Source organism: Phalaenopsis equestris, unplaced genomic scaffold (assembly GCF_001263595.1).
Source record: "Phalaenopsis equestris unplaced genomic scaffold, ASM126359v1 Scaffold220193, whole genome shotgun sequence".
NCBI classification, from domain to species: Eukaryota; Viridiplantae; Streptophyta; class Magnoliopsida; order Asparagales; family Orchidaceae; genus Phalaenopsis; species Phalaenopsis equestris.
In genome coordinates this window covers 58,731-72,416 of record NW_018238495.1, presented here as the reverse complement: position 1 = coordinate 72,416, position 13,686 = coordinate 58,731, and the positions used below count along the sequence as shown (strand labels likewise).

Here is a 13,686-nt window from a genome sequence, read left to right as displayed (position 1 = left end):
GATAATTTAGAGCTTGAGAGCGGTCAACTAAGTGTGAAGGATTGTGTATTAGGGTTGGATATTTTGAGGTTGGTGGGGAGAGTTGAGAGATGTAATGGATTGAAGGAGAAGGATTGGTGAAATTAGGGTTGGATACCAAATCAAGGAGGAGTAGGTATGAGCTCTGGAATGGGAGGCCTAGGATGAGATGTTGGACATTTGGAGGTTGGTGGGGAGAGTTGAGAGGTGTAATGGATTGAAGGAGAAGGATTGGCGAAATTAGGGTTGGAGACCAAATCAAGAAGAATACCTCTAGATTCTGAGGAATTGAATAAAGGTGAAAAATGAATATTGATTTGAAAGATGGAGATTACAACAATTAAATAAAAAATACGGGAGACGAACCTCACCAAAGGAAGAAGGATTGATTGAGATGTCACCAAGCTTCTATGCTCGAAACCAAGCCCCCAAGCAAGGTTCATTAGAAGAACAGTTGCTCATTTGTTTAACTTAGCAGAAATCTATATTGCAACAAGTTGTACGTCATTTAAGCAATGACACATTGGAAAAAACAAAATTTAAAGACGAGGAGGGAGGTTGTCATTTTTAACTGTGTTTAGGTGGTGGTGCCCTTGTTTGGTGGAAGCAGTTCCTTGAAAAGGTGGAGGTGGTTGTGTTGGTTGACCCCATTTTTTAGCATGAGAATTGTTCTTCTTGGATGTCCCTTAGTTAGATAATGGAAGCATGTATTTGCTTTTTCATTTGGACCCATCATTGCCTTGCTATTGTTCATCAATCCTGACAATTCCTTGCTTGGTTGAACTTGCGCGGCTCATGTATGTGCACACTTCAAGACTTCATATCTATCTACCATTATGCTAATAATTTCTCCTAATATATTGTTAAAGTTCACATTACAACCATGAAATTCATGAAATGTAACCTTATCCATACAATACAATGGACATCACAATGACCACCATGTACAATCTACAGAAAATTGACAAAATGTACTTGAAGTTGTTGTTGAAATACTTTTCGATATTTTGCATCAAAATTATTTTTGAATCACACCAGCTTCTTGTTCTCTCCTCTGGTCTCCCCATGGGCCCTCTTTTAGCACCAGTTTCTCTTTTCATTCTCCTTTTGTTGTGTTGGCCTATATTAGTTTTGCTTTACTTGGATGAGCGCATAGGTATGACCCTTCTGATTTTAACTTTATCACTTTTTATAACATTGATTTTTAATTCTATTGTTTGGTTGGCAATTTAAAAAAAGAGAGAAAATAGTGATTCTTCTTTCCTTTGGCATTGCTTGGCCTTCTCCCTTCTGATATTTGTTATCGCTTATGTACCGAATGAAGAGATGATGGAAAATTATTGCCAAAGAAATTAACCTACTTGTATTAGAAGTCGGTTAATTTTTTTTGGGCAAATTCCTTACATGTATATGAGAACTGGGCCTTCTTTCTTTTACTATTTGCATTGATCTTTCTTCCATTTTTGCTGCAGATCATGCTTGGTTGAACTATATAAAAGGGGGTACCTAATGCATGAAGTTATGGTGCATTCAGTCTTTTGTACTTTTTTCTTAAGCTAAAGCTTTCGTTACGCTCTACATAGAGTCCCATTTTGGAATTGATTGGGATGAGAAAGAACTACATATTGTGCTATTTTTAATACATGGAATGATAACCCCTTCTAAGTCAATTCAATGTTTTGGACTTCTTAGAAAAGATCCAGGTTTCTCTACAGGTTTGTTTGGGGCGGCTGCAATTATTTGTAAAGATGGTCGTAAATCATGGTGGGAAAAGTAACTTATTAGAAAGTTATGATAAGAATTATAGATTTTTTTTCCAATAAGTTCAACTACAATATTTTTATAGCCACTATATTTTAACATATTCGGTTGCAAAAAATAACTTTTCATCATATAAATTTCTAGAAAATGGCAAGAAATTAATTCCCCAAACAAAGTTGTAGTAGCAATGTGGAACACAATGCAGATAGAAAGCTGTCCTAAATGATCCTAAATGTGAAAATTATGGCTTGACAAAAGTCAATGCAAAGGTTCAATCCACAATTTCTGCAGCATCAACTAATTTATTTCAATAGCTTTTATAGGGCATAAAATTTCTGAAGGAATAATTATATAGATGGATTTATTACTAAAAGGACTTTCACTTTATTTTAAATTATTAAGAATCTTATGTATAGTAAGAAGACTTAAACTGAGAATTGGGAATTTTGTTTAATGGATATGCCATTTCCTTTGTGATTATAAACTGCTAATATTCATACAGAAAGATGGAATAAGGTTCTCTTGTTTTGCTTTTCTTTTTTGGTTGCAGTAATTAAATGTTTGGCATTCTTTATCTTAATTGAAGGATAGAATAAACATTCATAATTTCTCTTATTTTGTTTAGCGAGGTTTTACGTGAACCTTGATTTTGCGGCAGAATTAAATTGTTAGTTGAAAGTATGATGGAGATAAGAATGGAACTTTTAATTGTTAGCCTTTACATGGAACTAAGTCCCTTAAAGGGTATGCTTGGTTCATTTTGTGCTTCAAAAAATGTGTTTTAATTCAGAATTGATAACCACTGCGAGATTGTTCTTATTTTGTAAAGTTAACTAAGGGGCCATTTGGTTTGTTGAAAAAGGAATAGAGTATACGAAAGATAATGTAAAAGAAATATAATGGAGTTCAATTGTTTATATGTTTGTAAGATAAAATGCTAGAAATTATTTTCTTCTTTTTGGTTTGTTGTAAAATGAATCTGATGTGATGTTCGATGATGGTGGTGTTGGTGGCACAGTGGCTATGGTATGGGAATGAATTCATTGCCTATTTGAAGTCAATCTACTAAATTTGGAATACAAAAATTGAGCTAAAGCGTGAATCAAAATCCATCTATGAAATAGCTTGCATTTGATACGTTGCTTGCCAAACAACTAAATTTTTAAAATGCATGCTTTTGGTTTAATTTACACCAATAATGAAGCAAGCCAAAGAATCTTTACAGTAAAAGCTAAAATGCATTACTCTTCTAATCTATCTGAAAACATACAATACTAGAAATGAATTTGAATTAACCATCTAAACTCCAAAAAATATCATTTCCATAAAGCTAGCTTATTTTGGATCTTTAGTGTTTGATGGTGGTTGGCTTATTTTTCTTCTATTCAAATCAAAATATTACCTCATTGTGTGCCAATTTGAAGAGTTAAAGGATGGAAAGAAAAACAGAACTTGGGGAATGGAGGCTGAAGTGATGATATTAGGCATCTTTTTGGTTAAACACAATAATGGAATGGTTTCTCTGTTTTTAGTATTTTAGTGGATGTCAAATCGAACTTTATATGCTTAGTTAGTATAATATTAGTCATAATGCTTATGCATGTTATTTATTAATTTTCTCACCTTATTCCTTGACGAACCAAACCCTACACCTGACCATCCTTCACCCACCATCCAACCAAATTTTTTTGTTGATTTGTATGCATAAACAGACTAATTCACTCATAATTATGCTCTCTTTATATCAATGTTTTTAAAGCGCAAAATATCATGCGATGCATAAAGATTTCTTTTTTACTTTCAATGTACAAAGTGCAAAGCGAAATAGCATGTTTTTTAACTAAACAGCTCATTCTTGTATAAAATAATAAATATAATGATATATTCATTACCGGTTATAAAAAATGGAGTATAATAGATGGCTTAAATTTTGATATAACGTAGAAAAGAAATGTGATGTATATAACCTAACTTCAAAACAAATTTTGAAGATGAAACTGAAAATTAAATTTTGTAATAATTTCTCTTATGCATAGGTATTAAAAACGATTACGAGTTTAAAACTATTGTAATAATTTGTTATAAAAATTTGAAAACTTCAAGGTTTCATGAAAATATGTTTAATTTAAAGGAAAATTTTGACTTCAAATACATAGTCTCAAGTTTATAAAGCAATCTAAATTAAACAATTTAATCATAAACTTCTTTTTCATTCACATGTTCTTTTATCCTTAAGTGAAATTTCCTCACATTTAAAATTTTATTCTTCTTTGTCTTCCTCTTGGGAGCCAATCTTATCTTCACTTTTTGGTTCAATAGAGGTGGATCTTCTCTTTTTGGTTCAATAGAAGTGGATGCTGGTCGAGATGAACTATCTTTCATTGTGAATGAACCCAATCTTCTTTTTGACCTACTAAATCTTATAAACCTTCTTTGATCCATTTATCTTGATGCCTCTCCAAATGTAGTGAGATCTTCATTAAAAAATCATTCCTCATCAGCTTCCTTCATTTTCCCAATCATCCACTCACAGCTTTTATCAATAGAATTTAAATTAGTTGGATGGATATTATCATTTAAATTGAATCTTTTTTTCAAAGCCTAGTTGTCTTTGTTGATTAATAAATCATTTAAGTAGTTTTGGTTCAATCATTTTTCTTATTTTTATATGAATCTGTAAAACAAATCATATGATATCCATAAAACATATGAATTATTTAGTTATTCAAAATTAATAATATACTAACCTGCTTGAAGACACTATAGTTTATCTTACACAACAAAATTGTAAGTCAATCCTAAAATTTCAATAGCCAGTTTTTGTAAAGTTGGGGTTGATGTACCATAGATTGCACATAACTTAGATGTGCTAAAAATTTAAGCTTAATGAATAAAAAATTTTAAAATTTATAAAAGCATCAATTGAGCTTACACGGAGATTTCTTACCTCAATTTCAGATGGCAAATTCAGTTGTAAATAGACCACCGATATGGCTATAAATATAGACTTCTTGAATTATGACAATTCTTTTATTTAGGTCTCTCACTAATTGGCCAATAGCTATATGTAAACTATTCATCAATTGTCCATCTTATTGTCTCGTAGACTTGCAAATTAATTGTTGGTTGAGATAGTAGCTAGCTGGTGCAATAGCTATTGGAGTTGACAATTGCATCTGTTGTTATTAATACAAAAGACATCCACATATTTATTTTCATTCTCTTCAAATGCTCCATTAATTTCATTCCTCACTTTGTTCATCACATCATAAATAGAACCTAATGGGCTCGAGTCCTCAAAGCGTGGCTTGCACCATTCCAAAATGATATTTTGAGAGTGATCTCCTTTACTTTCTTTCTATTTTACTTGACACTGAATTGGATTTGCTTCACTATTTAGAGACAAATGTGAGCCAAAAATTTTTTTTCTTATGTATGTTTGCAACGTTGAATGAATAATGTTTTGTCTAATTATTCTGCCCCACTTTTTTATCTTCATCACATTAAAAGAAAGTATATGATTATATATGTAGCCAGTAAACGCCAAGAAGTTTTTATAGCATTTTTCACTGACTAGTATTCCCAATGGCCTCCAACATCAGATCGATGTAGTAAGCTACAATTGTTGTCAAATACATGTTTTTTCTTTTTTTCCATAAGAATTTGACTCAAAAATGCTTAAGATGTGAATCAGCAACCATTAAGGGTCTGTTTGGGAGCGCTTCTAATTCGTGGCGGGGCTTTGTGCCGTGATTTTCGCCCATTTGGGGCATTGTCCAGGCCGTGGTGTCGGGCGTTTTTGACCTTTGAGGGTTGCGTTTTAACGCGTTACCCCTCCCGTCATTGTATATGATCGCTTTTTCCCTTTGCAATCTATTCTGACGAACCCGCCTCGTTCTCAATTGCGTCGGTCCCTTCCGCCTCTATGGCGATCCCGTCGTCGCTGCGTGCGTTGAGGTTGGTACTAATTTCCTCGATATCTTTGGCGAGCCTAAGTTCATGGAGCGGATGGAGTTGCAGTATCACGAGAAGACGACAAATACAGGAGCTTTGGTTATTTCGGCTTGTGGATTTGATTTGACACCGGTGGAGATGGGCTTCATTTTTCATTCGAGGCAGTGGGAACCACCTGCTGCGACTAATTGGGTTGATACATGTAGTTTTGGAGTCGGAGAGGAGTATTGCTTGGAATATTGGTACTTATATGTCTGTTGTTCTTGGGGTGGCTAATGCTTCTAGTTTACAGAAGCTAAGAAGGTCTAGACATAGGAGAGCACGGCCACAAGTAAGTCTGCTACTGATTTTTCTCCCGTTCTTTACTTGTAGTTTTGGTTTTTTGAGATCATTGTTTTTGTTTAATGACCTGAAATTGATTCTCATGTTTCAAGTAAAACAAATGAATTGTTATTTTCATTGTTTAAATTATTTTCTCAAAATCCACTTACAATACGTTTCTCTGAACTAGTTATTATACAACTCAATGTTTCTCTCATCTGAATTCTTGCCTGGAAGACAATAAATTATTACTTTATCAAGGGAAATTAGATAATTTCAGAGGAAAGAACAACTTTTCTTTCACTTCCTTCAATTCCTCCTGCATAGACCTTTATTCCTATTCTTTTGAGTTATTGTTCTCTCTTTATCCTTCTTGTGGATGAGACTAGAGAAAGTGTTCAAAAAAAACTTGAATTATGGAGGTCTGTTAAGTGAGCTGTGTATCCGAATTTTTTGTACTGTTTTGAAATGAATTTTAGCGTTTGATGTGTTAAATATATGGTTGTCACAGTTTTGTTATAAACAACATTACTAAATAGGGGCAGAATGGTTTTTTATCCAGAAACAGCTGTCTCACAGCTGATTTTAGACAGCTGCAACAAACAACTAGCCAGCTTTCCCACAGCAGCTTCCCCGCAGTAGCTTCCTGGCGTAGCTAAGTTGTAGCTAAAAAGCTACAGCTGCTTCAAATAGACCCTAAATTTTAAAGCATAAATATTACAAGTTACTGATGCCCAAGAACATTGCTTGTATTTATCTGTAATTGCACATTCTCCTCTCTAATCTTTTCTATTTTATGTATCAAGGAGTTCAAAGAACTTCAATGTTGTCTTCGGATATTTAGATGCATCCATTGCATCAATATAGATCAAATAATCTTGAACTCTAAAAATGCTGCACCAGATGGTGACAGCCAAAAGAAGCTATGATAGATCATTGTCTACAATCAGTCCACCTGTTTGATAGAGTGCTCCTCATCTCTTGCTAATTTTTTTTATGCTTATCCACATCTTTAATTGCTACTTTCATTTCTCTTTCAATTAAAGGGACTCGTAACTCATGATTAGATGGTGGTCTAAAATCAGGTCTATATTGTGTAATAGCCTCCATAACATGATCGAAACTCTCCTATTTAACTTCATTGAAATGAGTTACCTGCTTTGTAGAACCATCTAGTTATGAATTATATCATGCTATCCTTATTCCCTTATCTACATTTTGTTTTAACCTCATTCGTCTCATAATTTTTCTTCGCAAAATCTTTTTTTTCATGTTTTGTATACTAAATTATCCATGGGATATTTATTTTTTATGCGTTGGTACTTTTTGGTTTAAAATTTGATTCCAAGGATCTCTTATTTTACTGCATGACATTTGAACATCCAATTTTCAGTGATTTTTACCACATTATTATTTTTCATATATAAATTTTGTATCAATTTTTTTTTTCATTCTTTATAAGTGGCCAACTCCTTTCTTACAGTCTAAAGCACTTTCTTATATTTAGTTGCATTAATTCATTTGGATGCTCCACAAGGACTGCTTCGATGCTCCTTCATCCTAGAAATACTTCTATTTATTGTTTTTTTCACAATAATTTCATATTTGGCAAGAAGTGCTTGAATCAGATTTTACTTTCATGCGCTTCTAAATTGGATATATTCTTCTTGTAGTTGCATCGACCATACCTGTATTTTATTACATTTACTCCATTAAACCCAACAAAGTTTATTATAATTATGTGTTCCCTCAAAAGAATTAATTAGTAGTTTATAAAACGAATTATTTATATTAAATTTTATTTAGTTAGATTAAAACACAAATAATATTAATTTATCTTAATTAATGTTTTTCTTAGTTATTTAATATTACACATTAAGATTTTTAAAAATTTTTAATTAATATCAAGTAATATTAATGAATTTAAAATCCAACTCCCTTGTCTTTCTCCACTAAGTTCCATACCCCAAATTTCTCGCAACTCATAAAAAAGAGAAGAAGTCAAGACTTAGCTGAAGAAAATCAAGTGATTATATTTTTCTACCGACTATGTTTATTAAATTCATTTTAGAAATAATCACAATTCATTTAAAATATCATTTATTTATTTTCTGTAGACTTATAGTCACCGAAAAACTAGAGATTCCTGCAATAAGTTCCTCGGCTTAGTCGAGGTCTTGACTGCTACAAATATGCTTGATTGAGGAAAAGAAGTTTGTTGCTTATCAATGAGTTCTTGATTTAGAGAAAGAAGTTGCATACCGTTTCAAGTTGGGCATAGGGATATTGCTTGGTCAAGACGAGGTCTAATCTATGAGTTTCGAAGTCTTCTTATAACAATAATTAGATTAAGTAGACTGATTTATTAAAAAAAATTATCCGTAACCCTATACCGAGTGAAGTTGAAGCCATTGCACTTTGCGCTCGAGCGCTGGGTGGTGCAATGCGGCTGCTTCATGCTAAGTGAGCACACCAAGATAAGAGGTGGACCCCTTCCACTTTTCTCCACTTCACATGAGAAGTGTGCTTACTAAAAAACATATACCAATCATGAACGTTTATATGTGCGCAAGCAATTTTGTGGGATCACACGTGGATTAACATTTACAGGAGTGATATGCTTTCACCTTTTTTTTTTAACTAGGCGTAAATATGCGAACGAAAATGTTTTTTGTTTTGAAGAGCAAAAAGCTGGAAAAGAGACAGCAAAGGATTCTTGTACTCTGGGCACAGTTATTCATTCGAGAGCTATATTTTTACCCAAACATTGTACAAATGAAGTTATTCATTTAGAGCACTTATTCATTCATAAGTATACAACAACAACAACAAGCCTTTATCCCACTAAGTGGGATAAACTACATGAATCCTTTTTCTCTATTGTGTCCTATTAAGTTCATATACATATCCATTCAAAAGTATATACATAAAAAATCACAAATTTTTGCCTTGAGTTTTTATTGTCCGGTATGAAGATTGTCCTTTACTAGTGGGATTTTGGTCTTTGGCTATGGCTTTATATTTGATGGAATTGATGATCTAGTAACAGAATGCAGTGCATTTTATAAGAGCATAAATCCATAAAAGAGAGCTTTTGATTTTTTTTTTAGTGATACGGATTTTTAAATTACCATGATGCTGGAAATTATTTCAATAAAAAGTTACCTAAAAATAGTTGATAACTTAGATATATAGGAATGGACCTTGTTTCATATTCTAACTAGTAGAGTTATTTGGTTTGCATAAAAAGTTCAAAATAAATGAGAAGCTGCGTGTAAGTTAGATCTTAAATATACAAAGGAATTCTACACATCAAAATAGAAGCTTAGGAATGATAGATCAGCTGGATATCTAGGTTTATCCCTAGATGATCAAGTCTTATTAAAATTATCCATTGAAATCAAATCCAGTTTGCCACAGCTAATAATAATACTGAGAATAAGTTTTTTGAAGATGATTCTAACACTAGTATTTTAATTAAGTCTACACTAGTACTTTAATCAATATTTGATACTTTAACATTTTAATATTAATGCCAAAGCCATTACATTGAAATCAAATTATATGATTATGAAGGCACCCCATGATGGAAAGTTGAATGTTATTTCATTTATATGTGGTACAAGGCATTGTTAGCTTATATTTTGCAATGTAAATGACATATTGCCCATTCTTGCCACTGTTAAAAAGACACTTGACATTCCTTTAATAATAGATCTAAACAGTGTTTTTTTCCCCTTGATCATCACTATCATCCATTTGAACCACATTGACTAGCTGAGTTTTAGATTCCTTTTGTAAATCTTAATTTCATTCCCAATATTCTCTCTCTCCTGATCTATCTTTTTTTTCTTTCTTCACATCCTCTTCTTTTCAATTCTCTTTTCTTTCACAAACACAATGCTTCCTCCATTTTTTCTTATTAACAGAAATTTAAGGTAAATTTTTTGAAATACTTTTTGCATTGTTTTTCCTCTTAAAATTCATAGATTCAACTTTTTTTTTAAATTTATTAAAACAAAGCAAAGAAATGTCCATCCGGTGGCACAACCCTGGCTTTGAAAAGACTGGATGGTAACATAAATGTCGTGTTTGCTATCTTAAGAAATGTAAGAATGACCAGATAAATGGACCTGCAAACTACTGTATAGACTAAGGCGACTATGCAAGAGAATCATCAACCCTTCGGCATTTTGTAAAATAAATTAATGGGTTTTTTTTTATGCCCTCAAACAAACAGTCATTCAACTGCTGCCCATGAAGGGATGAAAACCCATTTTAATTAATTTTTATTGCATGTAATGGGCTAGACCATTGGGTTGATGGACAACACTGCCAATTTACATAGCTATGCATGTCTCTGTGGAGGTGGAGACTAGATATTTTAATCACATTAATTTACCAATTTTATCTAAAGCATGCCTTCTCAAACTAAAATAAATGCTTATAAGATTTATCGAAACACATGAAGGCATCTCCCTGTTTCTTCAGAAGCAGGATGAAGCATGCATCTGTAAATGTCTTCATAGCCTGCCAACCTTCTTGACCATTTAACTGTAATTGTTCTTCTTATTGATATTTTTTGTTGACATTTTACTTATAGATGTAATATAAAATAATATTGGTGCAAGAATTCTCAAAGATCAGGTTGAAACTATGTCTAAATATAAATTTTACTTCTTAACAAGCTATTTGTGTTCAAAGGCCAAATGTGTCGGCTTTGATTTTGCAAATTAATTAGGCCAAACTGCAAGTTGTAAACTTCTAGTTTAGGCTTACCTTTTCTCATAGAATTGGCTTATACCGCTTCTTCTTAATGATATGGAGGGAGTAGCTTTTTTATTTTTACATCTTCAAATCTCTCTTATAGCTTATTTGAGTGACTTCTGTCCTTCAATGTTTTACTGGGCGGGCTTTAATTTACTTGATTGCATAATATTATAATTTTAAGAAAAATGTTACTTTTTTTCTCAGTGAGGATTGTTTTGAAAGTCTTGACAAAATTTGCAAAATAGTGGTGTTTTTCTTCCTTTATTGGAAAAATTGATTGTTTTTCTTAATGTGAAAGAACAATCATTTTTTTAATCGAAATTGTTAGTGTTGCTTTTATGATCTGCTAGCTTTTGTCAGGTTACTGTTGTTTCTACTTGTAGTTGCATTTAATTGACGAGTTTCTATTGTAAATTTTAGAGTGATCCTTGTTTCTACTACTGTTATCACTCCTTTGATGCTTGCGCTTTCAAGGATTATATATCACTCAAGTTAGGTAAGCTTTCATAAATATTAAGTCATAAGGGTACATGAAAGCTAATTTTGTGTACGTATAAATTGTGTACTTATGAGTTATATAAACCATGTATTGCTCATAGTTTTTTTTTAATCATTTTTGCCTTTTAAATTGTAGTCATATTTGCTTTGAGTCTAATTCTTTTTTCCACCTATTTAAAGTCTGTGCACTTTGAGCACGTGCATGCTAGCTAGCATTAATAAAAGTTTGTTTTCTTTGCTTATCAAAAGCAAAATAGACTTAATTAAAAATGCTATAATAATAAATTTTACTTATATATTATGTTTCATTGCTTGTAACTTGCAAGATTGTAAATTTAAATAACAAAAGTATAAATTATGTTAGCAATATGGTATTTAAAACATGGCATCACTAATCCTAATATTATTTATACTGTTGTTGTTTAAGATTAGTGATACAATATATTGGACCTTCTTACCCAAATTATGATAGAACCTTTGTGTTTGTGTTTGATTTTTGAAAATTAATGGCATTGATCTTATTCTAAATGCAATGTTTGGTATGCTTAAATGTCGTTCTTTTAAAGAAATCAATACATAAAAAATAATAAATATTGTATAACACTTTCTTGAATATTTATTGATTTAATATGTTTGATATTGATCAAACAATTGCAAAATTTTGAGAATTTTTGTCTACAATCATAATTTTTTAAAAAATGTAGATGTGAACCGATAGGGCTAGTGATACAATTTGGAAGTGGAGATTGGAACGTGTACGAAGCCTTCTTGTCAATACATAATTCTTGTATGTGTATTAGGATTTCCAAATTTGAAAGCGTAATGACAGAAAGGGTTTTATTGCTTTTAGAGTGCGGAGGTTGGTTAAAGAAAGAAGCTTGGTAGACAAATTAAAGAGAGATGAGTTAGAGTGAGACGACAGGGTTTGGGTGGACACAAAGTTACTCATGTAAGGCCGTTAAGGGAGAATTGGTTTGGAATAGAATGTGAAAAGTAAAAAATAATATATGATCCAATTGGAGAGATAACTACGCTGAAGGAGATGAGAATGGGAGAGTAAACAACCTGAATTCATGAAGCTTTATGGTGGTAGCATGGCCTTTGGAGAAAAGAAGGGAGGTTATAACAAGAGAAAGTGAAAGGAGAGCTTCTTGTACATACTAAAGAGAAGGTAGTTGTGTGAAAGAGTTTGGGTGACTGTTTTGCACTATTCTTGATACGAGCGAGAGAAGAGGGTAGGCAGGGTTTATCATATTGTCGGTAATGGAGAAGACTGGTGCTAGGGAGAGAGGATGTTAATGGAGAGTGATTTTGATTTTTTGTATTTCCCTATTACTAGAGAGAATTTTCTTGTTAAATTTCAATCTTGCAAGTATATAAATTTAATTTAATATTTTCTGCATATTGAAAATGCAACTTGAAAAAGAATATTTTCATAAAATATTATTTAAAATATGTAAAGTATAGATTATTTCATGGGTAAAATATAATCCAATTTTTTTGCATATGGGCCCCACTTCATGTAAATTGGCATTTTTTGAAAGCCCTCTACTAAGGCCTCTCTCCATTAAGGTCCCTAACATCTTTTCGGATTTCTCTATGGCCCTTCAACTTTATTTTCAATTTTCACAGTCGTCAGTTTGACTAATTACATTAAATATGTAATGTCCCGTATTTGTTATCGTGGGAGAGGAATGAAAGAACCAAGGAGGGGGAGGAAATGAAGAGTTGAGTTGGGGAAGAGGAAACGAAGAGGAGGTTGGGAAGCTGAAGGGATGAGTTTTGCCCTATAAATTGTTGCGAGAGACGGGAGCTCTCGTTCGTACAGTTAGAGAGTAGAGGAAGGAGGAAGGGGGGAGGAGAGGTGTTGCGTGTTTTCTGACCTGAAGGAATGACACCGTGCATTGTGCTAGAAGGAAGCTGAGGATCGCCGTATTTGTTTTCGGCATCGAGCTGCGACTAAAGGTAGAAGGGCGGGAGCCGAGCACTTTGTGGATGAACTTTTGCTGCCCTAATTTGAGAGAAAAAAGAAGATGTTGAAGGAGGAAGGAGCGTCTTTATTGAGCAGGAAGTGGGAGGCGGAGGCGTCGAATGTTTGTGTTGTTGTATCTAGCTGTGACCAAGCCGAATGAGAAGTGTGTGTGTTTGGAGTTCGATTGAAGGTGGAGCTCTCGCATAGAAAGGGATATGACGTGCAATTTTGTGTGCAGAGGAGCAAGCAAAATTGTGTTAGAGGAAGAAGAACCTCTTTGTTCGCATGGTTTAGGGCTCTTGACCGAAGAAGGTTAATTTTAATTAAATTTGTTAAATTAATTTATTAATAAAATTAACACACACACACAGATATATATATATATATATATA

At 32.8% G+C, this 13,686-nt stretch overlaps 1 protein-coding gene across 1 annotated transcript in view; it reads left to right on the top strand.

The window, feature by feature from the left end:
* The first annotated feature begins 716 nt into the window (after positions 1 to 716).
* Positions 717 to 13,686, top strand: part of LOC110037485 — a 37,906-nt gene continuing 24,936 nt past the window's right edge. The window contains exon 1 of the mRNA XM_020742140.1: positions 717 to 815. Within this exon, the coding sequence (XP_020597799.1) occupies positions 724 to 815 (92 nt within the window). The 5' untranslated portion in view covers positions 717 to 723. The remainder of the gene's footprint in view (positions 816 to 13,686) is intronic.